The 20,380-nt window shown below is 40.6% G+C and overlaps 2 protein-coding genes across 4 annotated transcripts; one reads left to right on the forward strand and one right to left on the reverse strand.

The window, feature by feature from the left end:
* The first annotated feature begins 5,572 nt into the window (after positions 1-5,572).
* mthfsd (methenyltetrahydrofolate synthetase domain containing) lies at positions 5,573-12,293 on the forward strand. 3 transcript variants are annotated; one of them, XM_034680060.1, is made up of 9 exons: positions 5,573-5,777; positions 5,923-6,026; positions 6,690-6,803; positions 6,891-6,965; positions 7,301-7,414; positions 7,532-7,622; positions 8,529-8,641; positions 8,875-9,000; positions 10,460-12,293. In XM_034680060.1, exons 1-9 carry the CDS (start codon positions 5,750-5,752, stop codon positions 11,192-11,194), a joined length of 1,500 nt encoding a protein of 499 aa, XP_034535951.1. In that variant the 5' UTR covers positions 5,573-5,749; the 3' UTR covers positions 11,195-12,293. The 3 variants fall into 3 exon arrangements, with proteins under 3 accessions (XP_034535951.1, XP_034535954.1, XP_034535952.1); XM_034680063.1 differs by lacking the exon at positions 6,690-6,803 and having other exon boundaries at positions 5,574-5,777; positions 6,852-6,965; XM_034680061.1 differs by lacking the exon at positions 6,891-6,965 and having other exon boundaries at positions 5,575-5,777.
* A 2,020-nt stretch (positions 12,294-14,313) lies between these two features.
* Positions 14,314-17,908, reverse strand: foxf1 (forkhead box F1). Its single transcript, XM_034680460.1, has 2 exons — positions 16,536-17,908; positions 14,314-15,377 (listed from the first exon to the last, which is right to left on the reverse strand). Exons 1-2 carry the CDS (start codon positions 17,512-17,514, stop codon positions 15,214-15,216), a joined length of 1,143 nt encoding a protein of 380 aa, XP_034536351.1. The 5' UTR covers positions 17,515-17,908; the 3' UTR covers positions 14,314-15,213.
* Between the last annotated feature and the right edge of the window lie 2,472 nt (positions 17,909-20,380).

Below are 20,380 nucleotides of genomic sequence, written 5' to 3' on the forward strand. Positions count from 1 at the left end.
CTCTGCTGATCTAGATTTCCCAGACAGGTGATGTTGGTTTCTCCTCTCGTGCAGACTGACCGCCCCACTGAGCCATCTGAGCCGTGTGAGAGCTGCACTGCCTCACAGAAAGAGTCCAGCGCAGAGAGGGAGGTCTGGGAACAGCGACATCATTGCAAATTTCTGTGCCACTTGGTCTAGTAAATGCAGCATTGTGAGGCTTGGATTGCTATGTACAGAATACACAGAGAGATCGAGGGCAAAAAAGAGGGAGAGAGAGAGAGAGAGAAAGAAAGGGAGGGGGAGCTGGCAGTCTGCCCAGACTGACAGAGAGAGTGGGGTGACACTGAGGTTTATGGATCAGTGGAGGGGGGAAATCAGTGTGTGAATGAGCACGTATGTTCATGAATGTGGTAAAACAATGTGTGGATAAACTAGGGGGCAAACTGTAAAACCTGATGATGGGTCACTTCATGCCAAATGCGCACAGTTCAGCCCTCTGCCTGCTTGCACAAAGGCAGATGATCAAATATAACTTTTGGATGAAACAAATTTAAACTTGGTGTCAATTTATGGTTGCTACAGGGTATCATTTATCTAAACCATAAATCTAGACTACTATAATGATCAATGTGTTAGAGAAATGTGAAAAGACATTTTAAAACATGATGTCCCTGCGCCCAAAATGACACCTTCAAATTGCTTCCTTTGTCAAACTGACAGAGGGTGCGTCCTTTACAAAATGACAATAAGTGTCATACTTACATTAACAAACTTGAACCAGCAATAATTGACCACTATGCTGGAAAAAAATTGCACATTGATTTATTTATTACCAAAATATTTGTCAATTCATCATCTTTTGGTTGATAAATGCACAAAGCTTTGCAGCTCTAAAGTCTCTGCCTTAAAAAATACGGATAGGACAAATGACTTACAGCTGCAGTGAAGAACTTTTGGATTATGTCTATCTTGGTGACTCATAACCAATAAAAAAGTCCTCACAGTTGTTGATCAATTCTGACCAAACCTTATTTGAATATTTTCCTGCAGTGCACTAACAGCTTATCTTGAGTTTTCCTGGTTTTATTTATATATCTACTGTCTATCATTTCTCTCTGCACATGCATATTACATATTGCATTTTTGATTTAATTTCTGAATAGAGGTAATGGTGAATTGCTCTGTACTAGAAACAATTTATTGCTTACTTAATTGTTAGTAATGTATTCTTCATAATGAAGCAAAAAGGGGAAGGTCATATTAATTGTGGGTTTTTTAGACAAAGTAAAGCAGACTGGTGAACATCTCTGGAGCCTCTTGGTCCAGCTCACCCTCTGGTGGTGAGACCTGATACGTGCAGGTTATCTTGACTGTTCTGACATGCAGGAAAACATCCAGCAATCACAACAGCACATCAACAAGGAAGATTCACACCCTGCGTCTCTTACTCCATCTAAAACCTCAAAGTTTATAACAACAACAAAAAAACACTCTTGAGAGGGATTTTAGTGGGATTTTGAAATGCACTAAAATGAATCCTGTTACCTCCCTCTGAGCTACAAAACTAAATAGACTACAATTGAAAAGACACATTTAATTTGAAAATCTTATCCACCATGAGTGCTATTTTTTTGGGGGGGGGGGGGGGGGGGGGTTATTCCTTTATTGTTAGAGGATTTGAGAGTGAATAAAGGAAGAGAGAGAGAGAGAGAGAGAGAGAGAGAGAGAGAGAGAGAGAGAGAGAGAGAGAGAGAGAGAGAGAATAACATGCAGCAAAGAGCTGCAAGTTTGAATTGAACCTAGGCCGCCTGCCTTGAGGACTATAGCCTTTGCTCATGGGGCGCTTGATTAACTGACCCTGGGCAGCTGTGGATGAAATTTGTAAAAATGATCAATGAAGAGCTGGGAACCTTGTCTGGACAACAGTTAACAATCACAAATAACAAGTCACATATGGAATTACCAATACAGATTTATTTGATAATATGTATCTAATTTGAATTCATCATTTTAACAACATTAACTTGTATGACTGAGATCAGTTTTATTTAGGTTAAGTACTTGGATCTATAGACACTGACTTAAAACTATTTTTTAAAGTCAAAATGGACCCCCAACAAGAAACTCACAATGCCAAAAGCCTTTTATCCAGCAAATACAAAAATGCTTCAATAAAGTATTGACTAAGATTAGGGATATTCAATAGCTTGCTTGACCTTAGTGTCATTAAAAGCAGCACCTGCATGATCAGCGGAAAACTGTGAGAACTTTGAAACAGATACTGCGTGTGAAATTGTTCAGAGAACTCAGTGGTTCTACTTGTTTACTCCTGTTTACTGCTCCGTAGGCTTGGCCACCAACTTTTGTTTATACTCTCTTGCACAGTCGTGGCATGAACTTTTACACACTGACCAACATCTTTTCTTTTTTTGTGGCATGTCTTGACAATTATGGAATTGATTGTCATAGCGTTGGGTTTAAATAGCCATGGTGCCTAAAGGATCAAACCTGCTGACTTTGGTGATTCTCTGAGGAGGGATGAGATCTGTCTGTATCTCTGTCTGGGATCCTGACAGCTCTGGCTTCAGTCTGCACCCAGACCTCCTACATGCATGTCTCACTGTTTATTGCCCCCAAATTCACGCTCCTCCTGCTACACACATCTATCATTACAACTGGAAAACACGCACATACATGACACAAATACAAACACACTTACCCTAACTCAAAATGTCAGCTTAGGGCTTATCATCTATTAATTATCTATTCAATATCTTTCTATTGTTACCCTAATGTAAGACAGAAGTACTCTCTAAAGTTACAACTACTCCATTCCGACCCTGTGTTTAATATAACTTCTAAAAATAACTGTAAAACTCATAACTAGCCTTTCAAAGAGAAAAGATTAGCAAACATATCCTCTGTTCCAGTGGTTAAACGTCACATACTAGCTCAACCAACTCACTCCCTACTTTATTTTTCATCGCTATGTGCGTCATCCATTCCCCCCTATTGTAGAGGGAGACAGATTGGTTCTCCAGCACCCTCCCGAGGGTGTGGAGCTGGTCCAGTGTTCCAGCATTCTACTCCTCCTCGACCTCAGCGCAGTATTCGACACCATCTCCCACCCACTGCTCCTTGACCACCTGGCTGGCATTGGGATCACTGGTGCTGCACATTCCTGGTTCACATCATATCTCACCAACCGCCAACAATTTGTGCAATTAAGGAAGCGACAAGTCTGGGTGTTCAGTTATTTCACTGGGTGTCCCTCAAGGGTCAGTTTTGGGTCCACTCCTCTTCCTCATTTACCTCCTCCCCCTGGGCACACTCCTCAGTCACCATGGGGGTCCATTTTCACTGCTATGCCAATGACACACAGGTCTACATCTCCTCCAAACCCACCGCTGCCAACCCTCCTACATCCCTCATCATCTGCCTTGAAGACATCCAGAGCTGGATGAGCAGGAACTTCCTGAAACTTAACAGCAATAAAACCAAGGCGCTGCTCATCGCTCCAAATTCACCCTCACCACATCATAACACACCCCAGCCCCACCCATCACCAACGGATTCCCTGTATCCTTCTCCCACCAAGTCAAGAGCCTCGGCGTCATTCTGGACAGCACCCTCTAATTTGCACCTCATATTCAAAACATCATCTGGACTGCATTCTTCCACCTCCGCAACATCTCCAGACTCCACCCATCATTGTCCCAACCCAGCACTGAAATCCTGGTCCATTCATTTGTCTTATCACGTATCGACTACTGCAACGCCCTCCTCACCGGACTCCCCACCGAACTCATCAACAGACTGCAAATCATTCAGAACTCGGCCGCCTGGATCATGACCTGCACCAAATCATCTGACCACATCACTCCTGTTCTCATCTAACTTCACTGGCTCCCTGTACAATACCAGCATCCACTACAAAAACCTTCTCCTCACCTATAAAGCTCTCCACAACCTGGCCCCCACTTACTTTCTTTTTTTCCAGATAAACACAGATACCGTCTGAGTTAACATGTTTCTACAAAAAAAAAATCCTTATAAGTTCAAAGTGGTAATGTGTTTTTTTCCCTCCTTTCTTACAGCACCTTGTATAGCAGTGTTCACTGATGGCTGAAACTTTCCTCAGTTTCTCAATATCTTGGGGAAGACTGTCAAACAGCTCTTCTGTCGTCACAGGAATATTTCAGACCATCTGCAACTACTTCAATACGCCCACACACACAACAACTGGCTCCTAGAAGTCCTCTGCAAAGAACCAGAGGGTTACGGTAAAATTACTTGAGCAATATCAGAGCTGTTACATTCAGTATGGTTAAGTGTTGGGTGTGGAAATGGAATGGCCAAATTATAAGTATATGCAAATGTACAACTAATACCTGTACAATGCCTAAAAATCGATAACTTGTAAAAGAGATAACTTGACATCTTAATAATGGAAGATAGTAAACAATGGCTCTGGATCCAATTATAAACTGGGCTGCCCACATCAAGCACAAAATCCCTTATTGTTTTTACTACTGGTTCCAGCTCTGTACAAACATAGTTGGCAATATATGTGAACTTGATAAGACACAATGTTGTTCCTCCTAGCACTACTTATAAAAGCATTCAGATTCTCGAAAAAATGACATTTTTTCAGTTACTCGCATTGATGTTTTATTTTGTAATCTCTGGTTATGAGCTAAATTTTTTCAGTCTGGTAAGTCATTAAATCATATCTTCAAATGCAAATCTTAATTATGTTTATTCATTTATAGATCGATAAATATTTTTTAGATTTAAGGATGCATCCGTGTTTTTTCAATTGCTATTATTTTCAACAATGCATGCCTTTCATATTGCCATTTTATCACCAGCGTATTTTCTAACATCCCCTGATGTCTTATATAAAGCATAGCCTACATATAATATGGGATGCCTTTTGTAAAGTTGTGCACACTGAAAATAACAGCTACAATTCTCCACATTTAGCTCCCAAAGGTCATACAAATTTAGAGTGCCTTTTTAAGGGTCCCTTTTTTTTTAATCACATTTAGAGGAATATTTGTGATCTTATTCACATTTAATTTTGTTGGGAAAAATATATTGAGTTAAAATTACTGTTAAATCTAAATGCTAAATATAAATGTAAATGTTACATATAAATATAAATGCTAAATATAAATGTCAAATCTAGATTTAGATTAAGCTTTTAGATTTAACTGTGATTTAAACTCAATATATTTGTCACTACAAAATTAAATGTGAAGAAGATCACCAATATTCCTCTAAATGTGATTAAAAAAGTGACTTGTAAAAATGCACTTTAAAATTTTATGACATTTTGGAGCTAAATGTGGAGAGTTGGAGCTGTTATTTCCAGTGTGCACAACTTTACAAACGACGCCATATACCTATATACATAAAGCTACAGCTACTTTGCGGTCATCAGCCTGGATATTGATGGAAGATGACGGTGCTGTTAAGTTATGTTATTAAATACTCACACAAAAAAAGGTACAAAACAAGTCTGCTCTTCAACCGCGATTTCCGGAACGTGCAATAGTACGTGCTCCTGGCAGACCCTCGCATTGATGACGCTCAAGTTTCGCGTATGGTAAAGATTGTCCTCCCTGAGCCGCCGTAGCAATGATAAACACTGACAAGCAGCTGTTCCTTCAGTATTATGTTACAGAGCTCACGTGTAAGATTTAACGTCGTGTAGTGTAGCAGAGTGTTGTACAAGCGATTAGTTTGTGTCAGTAATAAAACAATGGAGCCTGTTATACAAATAAAACCTGGTGAGTGAAATTTTCTTGGCCTTTCTTTTTCGTCTTTAAAAATAGCTGTCGATGCATGCTCATGTAGAGCAGTGCACGGTTTGGCTAGTGTGCTACTGCATCGTGTTGCTTCACTCGTGTTTAATTGATCTCTTTTTGTCTTTAGGGGCGACCAAATGGGACATTCGTCAGAAAATTTGGGACTACATCGAGGAAAAAAATCTGGCCAACTTTCCAAGGCCTGTTCACAACAGAATCCCTAATTTCAAGGCAGGTCAAGACCACCGCTATGTAATAGGAGCAGTTCATCGTAACTAGGGTTTAAATTGAGCTATGATCAAAATCGGTACACTGGCTAATAAACGGATAGTCAGAATTACAGTGGTGTCAATGTCGATACAGTCGCGAAGGTTTTACAAATGAGACTGATCAGTCGTCTTCTGTTTCATTCATTCAGGCTTTACGAGTTGATACTCGTAACATGACTGCACAGGGCCACGTGTATCCAAGATAATCGAAGTAGTGGTAGTATAGTGTATTTTACAGACATGAATAGATCAGAAATTGTACACAGGGAGTTCTTGATATAGTATCGGGTAAGGTACAGGTTATGAAGACTTAATTGTCATCAAGTATCAATCAACTTATATCAAGTAGTTTGGTAATTCAGGCAAATATTAGTCAAATTTATCTTCTTAGTACGAATGTGAATTAACACAATAGGAATAATCTACACAGACTTTTCTGCAAAGTATTTGAAGATGTGACATCATTGTAAATAACAATTGTCATATTTTGAATGCCATTTTAGCTACTACAAATAAACCAGGACTTCAAGTTTGCAAAGTAAATCAAATGTTCTTTCTCAGTTTTTAGTAAATAACCTCTGTGTGTTTATTTATGCATCTCTTTAACTGTGCACTAACTGGGCAGGGTGCTACCCAAGCATGCGACAAGCTTGCAGACCTGCAGGAGTTCAAGTCCAGCCAGACAGTCAAAGTTAACCCAGACAGACCGCAGCAGCAGGCACGCTTTGTCACCCTGGAAGTAAGTTGACCATTTTAGTGCTTTTTTTCTTCTTCTCTTTTCAACCAGGGTGCTTTCACAGCCTGCAACAAAGTGTCTGAGTTGCAGGTGTTCAGCAAGACAAATGAGGTGAAGGTGGATCCTGATAAAACTCTGGAGGGTGTCCGGATGGCAGCACTTCAGGTAGCACTGTACAGCAGAAAAAGGCAGAAATTTAAAAGACGAAAAAAACCTATTGACAGCAGATATTGATTCAATATCTCATATGTTATGTAACCATGTCAGTTTGATTCATTAATAGGATTTTGAATTAAAAATGGTCTTAGAAATGGTTTAGTAATTCAGACCTTCATTTGGCCCCAAACTTTCTAAATAAGCATGCAGGCTTTTGTATTAAACCCCCATTTCAGGCACATCAGTGCTTTACATCTGCGATTAGTTATTTTCAAAACAGAGAAATTTTGTATCTGCAATCATATCTAACGTCCATTGGATAATTTTTTGTATAATCCTCACAGGCTCGGAAAACTCTTCTGGTCCCAACTCCTCGTCTTCGTACTGGTCTTTTCAATAAGATCACTCCTCCTCAGGGGGCCACCAAAGAACAGCTGCGCATCTGTGCCTCTGCTCAGGTTTCAACTTGCTAATTTCACATATTCCAGCAATGTCACCTTTAATTTTATAATGGTGGATTTACATACAATAATTCACTTTTCTTCTCTCCCTTTGTTCTGAAACTCTGTTTTCAGGGTGTGAAGGACTTCAGTGTGCCTGTTGGCCTGGATGCAAAGGTGAAGGTGGACCTGGTGGTGGTTGGCTCTGTGGCAGTTTCAGAGAAAGGTAACAACTGTTAATTATGATTCACTCCAATTTAAAAACATACTGGGAGCTTGAAGACATCGTAAAGAACCTGGTAAAAGATGACCCATTATGGTATTTCATACTTATGATAGATCAACATTGTTGTCTATCTTAGATTAATGTCATGATACAGACTGTAACATATTACCTATACATTAAACAACATACTCCTTACCCAGGAACATGGCATCCTATCACGTTCTATAGTTCATCGTTCATAGTTCATTGGAAATGGTAGGTGGCTGAAATGACATGTTCTGTGAAAAACATCTTGATTTTAATAAACAAATGTTATGATCACTGCATGCGTTTCTAGCACACTGAGCCACCATGACACCTTGTCAGGGAGATTTGAGAAGTTGCAGAAAGGAGCAGAAATAAAAAAGAGGGCTTATGTGCACACTCAGATCCTTTGTGCTGCATGTGGGTTGTACGGAGTTGGACTTCGAGAAATTGTCCCAACACTCTGGATTCATTGTGATTCCCCTGTTTTAAGATAACTGATTCACAACAGACATGTTTACAGTAATGCCCACATTTCTAAAAGACTCCAAATGAACAAAGCCACATGCTTCTGGTAGGCTGGTGCTCACAGTCCATCTGTGCTCCCATCAGTCTGCATTGAGTTGAGTTGCTTTTTTAAAATTGAAAATTCACTCAACATGTGTATCAGTGTTAGCAGTTTTATATATGAGTGCAGTTTTTTAAATGGCAGCGAGCAGTGTTTTAGAAAATACTGAATGTGGTGCAGATGCTCTACGTTTGAAATGGATCTGCCATATCATATTTCACCACAGAAAATGCAACACCAAATACTTGAATTCTTTAAATCACTTACTGCATAACTTGCCTTAGAAGAGTTATGGCTCCTGTCTTCTTCTGCAGGCGTGCGAATTGGAAAAGGAGAGGGGTTTGCTGACATGGAGTACGGCATGATGGTCTCAATGGGAGCTGTGGATGAGTCTACTGTGGTGGTCACTGTTGTCCATGACTGTCAGGTTAGTTAATTTTCTGTAAAACCATTACATTGTCAGAGGTCTGAACATTTTGTGTCATGGCTCCTGATTATTTTCTGCCTGTTGTTCACCTCAAATATCCATGTAAACACAGAATAACTTCACATGAAAATCTGATTTCAATAATAATGTCCTTCTCTCTACATTCATATTGTTACACGTATAACACGTGACCTGATTGATGGTTGCTAAATGTGGTATTTGTGCTCTCTCAGGTGGTGGACATTCCAGAGGAGCTAAGAGAAAGTCATGACCTTACTGTGGACTACATCCTAACTCCCACCAGAGTTATCCAAACTAATTGCCAGTCCCCCAAGCCACTGGGAATCATCTGGAACAAGGTCAATTAATAGAACTTGTCTTTGCTATATAGGGCCACTGCAAGTCCATAGTACAGATGAACAGGTTTAGACTTACATTTCGGATGAGTTTAGATACTTTAAAAAACAAACTGTCAAGATCAGTTTCAACAACAGTTCAAAATAAAGTTAACCCATCAGTAATCAATCTGTAATATTTGCATTTATGTATTTAGAAACGGTATTGATGCATAGAGGTCTACTTCAGACTGAGAGAGAAAGGAATCATGATATGATATGATATAAAATAAAGCCTTAATGTAAAATAATGATAATCTTTACAGCATGTGGTGTACTGAGGTTGAAGTGCTTAGATGTAAATAACACTTGGATATCATTCATCATCAATAGGATAGTATTCATATCATTAATCATAATAAACACAACTCTGTGCAGTAACAAAGCACTAAACAAACAATATTTTTATTTTTTCAGGGTTTTCTTAAATCTTAAGGCCCACCATGATTTAATGTTGGGGCAGAATCCAGCTGATTTCTAACCTTTATGACTAACACTGAAACAGATACACTGTCCTGCTACAAAAAATATTTAGCCTTTCCTCTTAGCAACACTGCCCTCTACTGGAGAGGTATCAATACTACACTCTCTAAGAGAACTCTCGTTCAGCTTCTGGATGGATTGAGTTTCTCTGTGTTGTAATAGTTTAACAATATTCACTTTTTTTTTATCCAACATCTTTTTAATCTGAGGTTTTTTATTTTTATACAGGGCATGTAGTGTTATGTGTATGTAATAAGCATGCATCCAAAGACACATAAAGACAATTTATAGACTGGGGAAAAGCCAGACAGAGAAGAAGTACTTCACTGTGCAGTTATTGTTTGAAAAAAGGCTTTATAATGCATCTGATTCTGACACTGGTAAAGACAAGTTTAGTTTTTTTCCACTTGCTAACCTGTCTCACATCATATCTGATGGAGGCATTATTCTAAATGTGCCAAGTCTGTGTGCAACCTCTGGGTTCCTGAAGACTGGCTTGTAAGTAAACAGGACCCAGTGACCTCACTGACAGGAAGGCCATGTCTGATCATCAAAGGATCCTCTGCCCAGCCAGCTTGGCTCTGCAGGGGCAGGGGAGCGACGGGTCAAACAGGCCAGTGTAAAAACAATAGCCCCGTATATCCTTTACAGGACTGGTCAGCATCAAAGGATGCCAAGACACTTACAGGCTCAACAAATCAGAAGAGAAGGCTTTATTTTTAACTGCTTGGGAAGTGAAATGTCCTGCTGCTATAAAGAGAGTTATTACTTTAGCATAAGCTGCGAGCAGGATGGAATAATACCAAATCATTTGTCAGCTTTGTTATTAATTTAAGTCATCTGTTAGTATGGGGTGTTGGCTCAGAGCAGGTCTATTAGTTTGCTGTGTTGACACCACTCTCACCATAGTGGCACTGAACTGGTTGTGTGTTGTCCTCAGCTGAACACAGAAAAGCTGCAGAAGATCCCCATCCTGAAGAAGCTGCGTGATCTGGAGGAAGAGGCTGGAAAGGATGTGACACTGGGGGCCCCGCCTGAGGACGTGGAGCCAGGTCTGCAGACCAGCCGACCCCCGAGACAAACCAGAAGGAGACCAAGACAGAATGCACAGCAGGATGATGAGGGAGAACCCAAACTGGAGAGAGGAGCAGAGTCAGAACAGAGAGCCAGACAGCGCCCGGCTCGAGTGAGGAAAGAAAGCAGAGGAGATGCAGGTAAAGAGGGAGAAACCAATGAGAGACGGAGAGGGAAGAGTGGGGGGAACATGAGGGAGAGGGGCTCAGAGGAGGGTGGAAGTGAAGTCATGTCTCAGCGTAAGCTCCCTGCAAGTGTGACCACAGTGTACCTTGGAGGAATCCCTGCTGGGCTGCGTGTGAGTGAGCTGAAAACGGCCCTCAGAGAGAGGGAGGCAGCCCCGCTGAGGCTCACCTGGCAGGGAGCTCAGCACAGGGCCTTCCTGGACTACAGTGACCCACAGGCTGCAGACCTGGCCCTGGAGGCTCTGCAGGGTCTCAATCTGAATGGCAGCAGTCTGCAGGCTGAGCTGGCCAAGAGCCAGCGGGGAGGCAAGAGGTCCGGACAGTCCAACAGGAGACCAAGACCACCAATGGCTCCAAAATCTAAACCAGCAGGGCCGGATGCTGAGATTGCAGCCGATGAGGTGACTGAGGAATAAAAGTGACAGATAGCACTACCTGTGGAGCAAAACTTAATGCCTTAAGAAGAGTGTAGTTTGTTTTGTAATATTTTTGGATTGATCAGAAGTCATTTAGATTAACTTTAATATTGAGGCTAATAAGCTTAGCAAACTATGAACACATAAATATGCAGTTGCTGGATTACAGCATGACAAAGCAATTCACAGAGTATTATCATTTTACTATAGTTAAACACCTCTGTGCCTCGTTTATTCACACGCACCACCTGGTCTTTGTCTTTAAAGACTGCATACGTGGTCTTTTGTTGAAATACAAGTATTAGACCCACAGTTTTCAGACAACCAGGATGATCTGTTATAAGACAGTCATGTTTTTTAGATCTGTTTTTTTCTGCTTGAGCTAAGGCAATGGGGAAAAGGAAGAGCTGTTTTGCTAGTTAGTCGTCACCATGTGTTCATAGGTTCCAGATGATTCTTGACCACTACACAGTAGTACAGTAAAAACCTCTTGACTGAACATTTATAAATTCATATAGGCCAATGTTTGACCACACAGATTTATCACAGATTTCTTTCCATCTTCCCCACTTCTTGTACAAATTTCATCAAATCTTCACAACCCAGAGAGGTTTTTTATTCCACTGGAACATAAAGTGAGACTGATGTTGCCCTCTTGACATGAATTGCCATAACACTTCATCAGCCAACATCAAAGAACCTTTAGAATAGTGTGACTTTGGTCTGCACAATCCTGACTCAGTTTGAAATGTGCCCATTTCATCTGTAAAACATTGAAATCTTTCATTTCTAAACATCAAATTGTGTTTTGCACTAGAGCTGTTCTTTTTAACTCTACTTGCTTATAGTGCTTTAGTTTTTGCTTGGGTTTTTTTTTTCTGAAATGTTAAAAATAGATACTGTACATTTAAAACTACAATCTTTGTACCTCTTTATAATAACAATAACATGTAAGGGATTTGTGTGATAGGTCAGTTTGTGTTTGAAGCAATATTAACAAAGAGATTAAATACACTACCATGTCTGAATAAAGAGTTACAGTGTTAATACATCTGTTTGTAAGACTTTACTACATCCTCTACTAAAGCATCGAAATGTACATTTTCTTGATTACTGTCTTTTTTCAGTTTGCCCAGTATCTTACATTGATTTGGACTTGTTTTGTAGGCATGAGAAAAACAAAACAACTCCTGCATTATTGGAGAATCACGTAGAGCTAAACCTGTTACCCCCTAATACTCTTGACTGTTTAATCACAGGTTTTTCAACAAAATAGAACCCGTCATCGATCAAAATTGTGGCATGAAGTGTGACCACTCAATAAAACATACACATATAAAACAAATATGAAAAAACTAAAGTTTGTATACGTTAAAGTGTTTTAATCATTACATAAGCCATGTTGGGAAACCTTTGAATAGTTTTAAGTGGTAAACGGTAAATGTTGTGTTAAAAAAAAACCACAAAGTTTTAATGACTTGAAAATGTCTGCAGAAGTGGTGGTTGAATGATAGATGAACTCAATTGAAGTTCCCACAGTATGATCGACATAGGAGCCACTCCTTGAGCAGTAAGCACCCAGTGACCTGCATGTTCTGCACTGTAATGTTTTAATCAAACTCAGTGTTTCTGCACACACTACTAGCTGAACCGCTTGCTCTCTTATCTACAGATGACTGTCCTGTTTCACTTAAGTCTTATTGCACTGAGACACACGCACACAGCGTGTCTGTCTGCACTAAACACAGAGCTTTTTATGGAGCTGTCATCCAGGCCTGGCGAGGGGAACAGCTGTGGAGCTCCATCTCTCTCCCTGAGCCCTGCCAGAGCGCTGAACCTCGGTTAATGTCATCAGTTTGTTAATGCGCTGCTCCACTGCTGTCCAGCCTGCTAACTGCGCGATTGGATAGCACGACCATTTTACTGAGTTCAGTCAGTGGTCATGTTGTGACATTATAGAGCTTCACAAGTATAAAATCCCAGCAGTTTTTTACGGCCTGAAGTATAGATGTACTCACACCTTGAGTTACTATTCTGTAACTCTAACTTGAAGGGAGTTTGCTTTAGTTTTGACTGAGGTTAACTTCAGGAAAAATGGATGGTTTCAAGATTTTCTACATTTGAAGCACCTTTTGTTATTTTCAACACAGACTGAAAAAGACAATCTAAAATCTTTAGTTAGATCTTAAGTTTTCAGTTTTGAAACTGCTATGATCAACTAAAAAAAATAAAAAAAAAATTTTTAAATTAGCTTGTGTACCTTTCCAAATGAAGCAGTTTTTTTTCAGTATTTCAGTATCATTAGAAGAGACTTATCAATTATTTGAGCACATTCAATTGCAATTTATTCCTGTACACCAACTGCAACGTTAAAACTGGCTTTTTTTGTCATATTTAGTTTTGTTTTTTAGCTTGAAAACTAAGCATTTTCCATCTTCAGCATAGCTTTTTATTTTACTTATTAACACATATTCAACCTCTTTTCTTTATGACTCTTTAGGATCAATGTGTTCCTATTCTTTCAGTAGACTGTCAACATTTGTATGAACCTCATTGGGCCCTAAGCTATGGAGCCAGCAGATTCTTCGGACAAAAAAGCTTCGGAAAGAAACATCTGTGAATGTACCAAAGCAGAAATGGGGCTGCAGATTATCAACCTGTAATTAAACATGGTGAGATCTCTAACTTTTGATTTGTTACACATTAACTCTTGCACACACTTGTGTAACATACAGGGAACATGTTTTTAAAGCTATTTATTTTAAATCTTCTGTCTAATGATGACTGCCTTGTATAAACTGCTTCTGTCAGTTAAAAACAGACTTTGACCCTTGACATGAACTCTGTTCATCACCAAAAACGGATGAAATTAAGCTCACTCTATTTTTTTTTTTAGAACACAGAACTGCAAACTATACACTAATGTGAGAAACCTGTTCAATCATTTAAATAGTGCGTCATTGAGAAAAAGCAGAAATATCTTCACTCTTCAAATCCTGTTCTGATTGTGTTAAAATTGATGCCCAGCTAAAGAACTGCACAGATTTACAGTTTTGCTGGGATACTTATTGGAAATGTTCCCTAAAAATGTATCATGGGTGTGAAATGACATCAAGATATTTTGGTGGATTTAGGCCGAAAAAGCCCAAAACATAAACTTTTATTTTTTACAAATGATTTGATGTATTAAAGCCAAAAGATTAGCCCCCACTGATGGACCTTTGCTAATTTTCCATATACAAGTATACAGTGCTGGAAGTAATGTTCTACGTATATCTAACACAAACGACATAACAGTGCTTACAATATATCCTCCATTTTCATTTAAAACAAATAACAAGCGTCCTGACAAATATTGCCAATAAAGCAGATACCTCCTTGGCCAATTCGCCTGAAATTAAAATACGTCGGCCTACAGAATAAATAAAACGCTGCGCTTATAGGCTATTCAAAAAAGTGCCTTCATCGTTTGTAGACAGTAAATATGGACATAAATATGTGATGTCCAAAAAAAGTTCATTTTAAAATTAAACACTTGTATCGAAGTCCAAAAAAGTCATAGAAAAGAGAAGTAAAAAGTTCAGGTGGAGAAAATGGACGTGTGCATTTTTTTTTTTTTTTTTTTTTTACATGGGCCTACTTTAACACGAGGATTAAACAAAGTGTGATGTGGTAGTCATCCTCTGCGCAGGACTTCGTACCAAACAGCAGCAAGGATTCATACACCCAGTCTGTACCCTGCTGCTTGATGATGATGTCACCAAAATGTGTCATTATTTATTATGTATTATTCTTATTATTATTGATTTGATTTATGGTTGGTCTGCCTCCGGGTCTTTGCCGTTAGTACAGAAAAGTAGTCCGGTCTACCTCAGGCATTGTGCTCCCTCCATCTCCATGCAGGGCCGAGGTGAGCCTTTCTTTCCCTCAGTGGTTTCTTCTCGATTTTTTTCTCGTCTCTGTTCGCAGGCTCGAGTCTGTGACACCATCCTCTTGTCTGTAGAGTGTCCATGAAGGCATCACATGACGCAGGGCTTGATGTCTTGGTAGGATACCTGCTGGTGGTGATAGTAGGAGCTGGTGCTCGGTGTGTGCATCGCTGAGGACGTCATGGCGTTAAACGAGAAGACAAACTCCTTCCGGTCACACATGCTGGGGGACTGGGAATGGTACCGAGGAATACCTGACCAACAAAGAACATTTGACACTTAGGAGTTTTAGTTACACTGTGACAAATTAATAGCATATTTACTAAAATTCTGAGAAAGCAAATTACTCTTTAGTAATACTTTGATATTTCTAAGCATGGCTTTTAAAGCTCTTTTTTTTCTTTTAAATCATACAATATCTAATTGATATAAATACCCTCTGCATGCTGTCTTGTAAATGGGTTGTCGATCAGCCATTCCTCGTCTTAACATATAGGCCAATAATAATAATAATAAGAATAAGTATGGTAAGAAGTATGTCAAATGAAGTGAAAATATGTCCAGACTTGTACTGTTTTTCTAAACCTTCTCTAACCATATTTAAAGGCAAAATGGGCCCCAGATCGAACATTTAAAACTCGCATGAATTATTATACTACAAGATAAATTCATAAAATAAAAATGTAACTTTTCAGGGATATGAAGCATGCATGTTTTTATTCCTCACAGACCAAGAGTCCATTTAGCAGGAACCATTAAGATAGTCAAAGTGGGGAGGCGGGCTTGCTGGGCTAATTGACAGTGGCCCTCTTGCACGCAAGTCCCGGTGGACTTAAGGCCTCGGGGCGAGGCAGGCTGCCCCTAACCGCGCTTGTTTTTCTTGTCCGGAGATTGGCATGGCTCTAAACTGTCCCGCCAGACTTCAGTGCATCTTTTTTTCGTTACAGACTCCAGAAACTGAAATTGTGCAAGTTTAAGCCCTCTGTGTTTTATTTTAGGGCTCTGTGTTCTATTTAATTGGGAGCAGGATAGTGACTAAGCTTAATTTTCGTGGGAGATTTGCGCAGTTTCTCTAACTTGCGTCATTTTTCCTTATGGACTTGATTTGAATGATTCTCCATTGTGCAACACAGATAAGCGTTTGCTTGGAGAAAGCAAAATAAATAGAGCGAGATGCGTAACTGCGTGTTATTCCATTGGGCCTACGTTTGGCATAAAACCACAAATGTGTGAACAACCAAGGGATATTATTCTGAATTTAGAACTTTGTTCTTTGCATTTTAAACAGACATAGGCTATAGTAATATTTCTTCCCGGTAATTTGACTTTTCACTTAGCTTGTCCTTTAAACTCCTCTACGCCTTTACGCGCTTTGTTACACTTTTGAGTTGAGATTGTGCCGTTGATCCTACCTTGTAAATCTGTGGTGCTGTGTCCGTTCTGGTGCAGGTACGGTTGCTCCAGTGAGTGTGTGGGTAGGCTTGGCTGCAGCGGGTTGGTCCCTGGATTACAAGGAGACAGAGGCTGCTGCTTGATGTAGGAGGCCCCGTTATTCAGAGAGGCCGATGGCGCCGGAGCCCACGCCGAGGCGGAACTCGAGTACACGGGGTGAGGCTCCATGACCCCTCCGCTGGTTAGCAGAGGGGAGGCGGAATTGTCGTGGTGGGGATAATCACTCCCAGCGGATCCTGTACAACTTCCCATGTATGAATGTCCTCCGTTGGTCGACAAGTGAGACATGGTGTGTCCGGACAGACCCATCCCATCCATGTTACCTGCCAAGTGTCCATTCATCATCCCGATCCCGCCGTCCAGAGACAGGCTGTTAGGCGGACAGGACAGACCCCCGCCGCTCCCCTGGAAGTTGTAAGACTCGGGGATATGGTTGAATCCCAGGCCGTTCATCATGCTGTACATGGGCTTCAGCGCTTGGCACTTGCGTCTGAAACCTCTGGGTCTCCTTCTGAATGAGCCCTCCTCGAACATAAACTCACTCGCCGGGTCGATAGTCCAGTAGTGGCCCTTTCCTGGCCGGCCGAGGCCTTTGGGCAGCTTTATGAAGCACTCGTTTAGGGACAAGTTATGACGCACGGAATTCTTCCATCCCTGGTATGAGCCTCTGAAAAATGGGAAGCGGCTCTGGAGGAACTGGTAGATTTCACTGAGCGTCAGGCGCTTGGTCGGAGAGCTCTGGATAGCCATGACTATTAAAGCGATGTATGAATACGGGGGTTTCTCCGGTCTGCGGATCCCTGCGTTTGTCTTTTTGGTTTTTGTAGTGGAAGAGGCGGTTTCCATCACCGCTGTCTGGCCGTGCGGCTTCTCCGGAGCAGACATCGGGCTGCTCTGGGCAGGAGGTTGCGCTGGGGGCTGCTGGACTTCTGCCGTCATTAGACAAATTCAGTTTTGGAGATGGCAAACAAAAACTGTTGTTTGACTTGTCCACATATAAGGAATACAAAACAATACTTAATCACGGGCATAAAGAGCCAAAAAAAAAGAGGCGTCGATAGAGTGTAGTCAGACTTTACGCACAAGTCAAAGGCGAGGCTGCTTTCTTAACTCTGACTTCTTCTTCCTTCTGATTGAGTCCTGCAGCAGTCTGTTGACGCACCGGCTTATACGCAGGGTCCGAAATGGGATAAGGAGCAGAACAGGAGCAGCTTTCCACTTCAGTTGGTGTGTTGTCGTGCGTCCGAGGAGCTCACTTTTTACTTATCTGTTGCCATCAGCGCATTGGAAGCTGGATGTCTTGGCCATCCTAATGTTGGGATCCGCCCAGTTCCCTCCTACTCCAGTGGTGGGCTGTGAGCATGCAACATCTGTGTGCGTTCACTTTTCAGGGAAATGTTTTTTCTCCTTTCTTACGCCAAAATATGGACTAAATCTCATAAAGAATGCAAAATACTCCAATATATGCTGTAAACTAAAGGAAATCCAATGTTTTATAGTGTATTACAGGTGAAACATTTATAGTTATTATACATTTGGGGCCTGTAGGTAAATAATTTGATTTCATTGTTACCTAAAATAACTGTATTTTATTTTAAGTCACATTTTGAACACTCAATATTTAGTAGATTCATAAACCGGACTAGAGTAAACGTTAATGTTTCCATTTTAGGCCACATGGTTACTCCGACAGCCCAGCAAGCGGCCCATGCCTCAATTTTAACAAAAGTTATGGAATATTTTATAAAATATTTCTTAGATTTCTTACGAAAAGCAGATAGCAGAGAACATGCCCCTCTTATTCAAAGCCACCCTCCTGATTTCTGTACAAGATAGACAGGAACATGGGCAGGATGTTTATACAGCAGAATGTAAACATTTTCTCTGGCCTTCTTTAAATAAAAAATCAAGCAAAAGCCCCGTTAGATCAGCTAATACTCAATCTGATGAGTCTGTTCGCAGCGTCTTGTCTAGATGTTGGACACTTTTTGCACATGAATATTGTTTGTGTAATGAAGTCATAATATTTACGCAGGGACGCAGGAGGAGTGAGGTGGAAGCTCTTCCGAGCTCTGAGCGCACAAACTCGGACGAGGTCTTGAGATCGACTCCTTCAGAAAGTTTAACATCGAAGGATCCAGGAATGAAGGTAAAAACTTAACAATCACAATATCAATGTGACTGCAGTAATTATGGGCTACATTTGGGAAGCCAGGGATGTTAAGTTTGTTTACTTTGACATGATATCTTATATGATATTTGGAGAAGTGAAGCCGAAGTGAAGCCAAAGTTATGCATTAAAGTCTCGAGAATGTTTTGGCTTCAACTGTAATTCACCCATAAGAAGTCGCGCTCCAGTTTGTTTATCTGTTTGTGTTTCCAACTTATAAAATATGATTGTTTTTTGGTTTTACTGCATTTTCTACAGCTGTAAGCGAAGCCTACTGAAAGACGATCAGTCTCTAACCTTAAACTGTTGACAGTAGGTTGCTTATTGTTCCCTGGAGAGGTCGATAGCTGCAGCCTGCAACCTTTTGCCTCTCCGTGGGTTCAGTTAGTAGTGCTTCTGATCCCTGCTGGCGTTCCTGTTTCTCGTAAAGTGAGTTCTGGTTTTGGCAGGATGGAAAATATCACCAAGTAAAAAACCTAGATGAACACTTGTACAATTTTCACCCTGTGCGTAAAGGCAGCCAATGTTTGGAGACTTTGTTATCTGTGCGTAAAAGTCCCCAGTCGCTCCGATATATTATTCAGTAGATATGTGGCAGTATGTTTTTAGGTGCAATTTGAGGAAAAATATTTTAATGAAATTCTGTTGCACTACTAACATATTCAAAGGTCAATTTAAATTTACCGGAACTGTTCGGTCCTAAAACACGCGCCGCTGCATTCTTGTGTCAGAAATCTCGCCACAGGGAAAAAGAGAAGCCAATTTATAGGCAAAATGTTCATTGTCAAACCAGAGGTGACGGACTTGCCACTGTTAGTTTGTGCTGTTGCTGAGGAGATTGAAACCGGTGGATAAATGAATGTAGGTATTGTTTTAACCGGTGCTTGCTCGGCCTCTCTGCCTGCAGTGAGGGCCACACATTTATCAGCGCAGCAGACCACCCAGCGCGCACCAGAGCCAGGCGCGCTCCCGTCCCCTCTCTGCCCACTGCATTTAATTACCGCTGATGACTTCATTCCATTAGAGCGATTTTTTTCTCTCATGCACACGATCGCATGATGCTATTTTTTCTTACTCATGAATATATTTTACTGTGTAAAACTGTTTTATGTCTGTTTTGAAGCCAGTGTCCACAGTTGAATGTTTACGCACACCATCAGTGTTGCATGGTGATGCGCAACTCCCTCTGTTATCTTCTTTAACTTGTAAAAAAGCTCCAAAATCTTTACTTTTTTTTTTTTTTTTATCTCTCGGGATATTTTTGATGTAGCTTTAAATATAGCAGTGATGATAGAAATAATAAATACACAAATATATATACAAATCGTATATGACATATTTAATACCATGACACTTTCTGAAGAGATGTAGAAATATAAAATCTTTGTAAATCTAAATATTTCAACCTGTCCAGTGTGTTTAAATATTTCACTCGTTCAGAGGAAATAGTTGGCATAACAGCGACGGTGGCAGATTATGTTCATTACTAGGGCTTTAGTCCCGAGGTCAGAGCTTCCCTGTTGCTCCATCGCAGACGCAGTCATGCACTTTTCCATGACGTCCCATCATGAAATATTTGACAGCGCTGCATCCTCAGGAATGCTCGGCCACTTAGGTGGAGGTACACCGCAGAGA

This window comes from Notolabrus celidotus, chromosome 3, assembly GCF_009762535.1.
Source record: "Notolabrus celidotus isolate fNotCel1 chromosome 3, fNotCel1.pri, whole genome shotgun sequence".
Lineage (NCBI taxonomy): Eukaryota > Metazoa > Chordata > Actinopteri > Labriformes > Labridae > Notolabrus > Notolabrus celidotus.

Bases quoted from the DNA above. Each gene is read 5' to 3' on its own strand.
- mthfsd (XM_034680060.1), top strand. From the start codon at position 5,750: ATGGAGCCTGTTATACAAATAAAACCTG. The intron at 5,778-5,922 runs GTGAGTGAAATT...TTTTGTCTTTAG, and splicing joins TGTTATACAAATAAAACCTG to GGGCGACCAAATGGGACATT. The intron at 8,642-8,874 runs GTTAGTTAATTT...GTGCTCTCTCAG, and splicing joins CTGTTGTCCATGACTGTCAG to GTGGTGGACATTCCAGAGGA.
- foxf1 (XM_034680460.1), bottom strand. From the start codon at position 17,514: ATGACGGCAGAAGTCCAGCAGCCCCCAGCGCAACCTCCTGCCCAGAGC. The intron at 15,378-16,535 runs GTAGGATCAACG...TTTGTTGGTCAG, and splicing joins CAGCACCACAGATTTACAAG to GTATTCCTCGGTACCATTCC.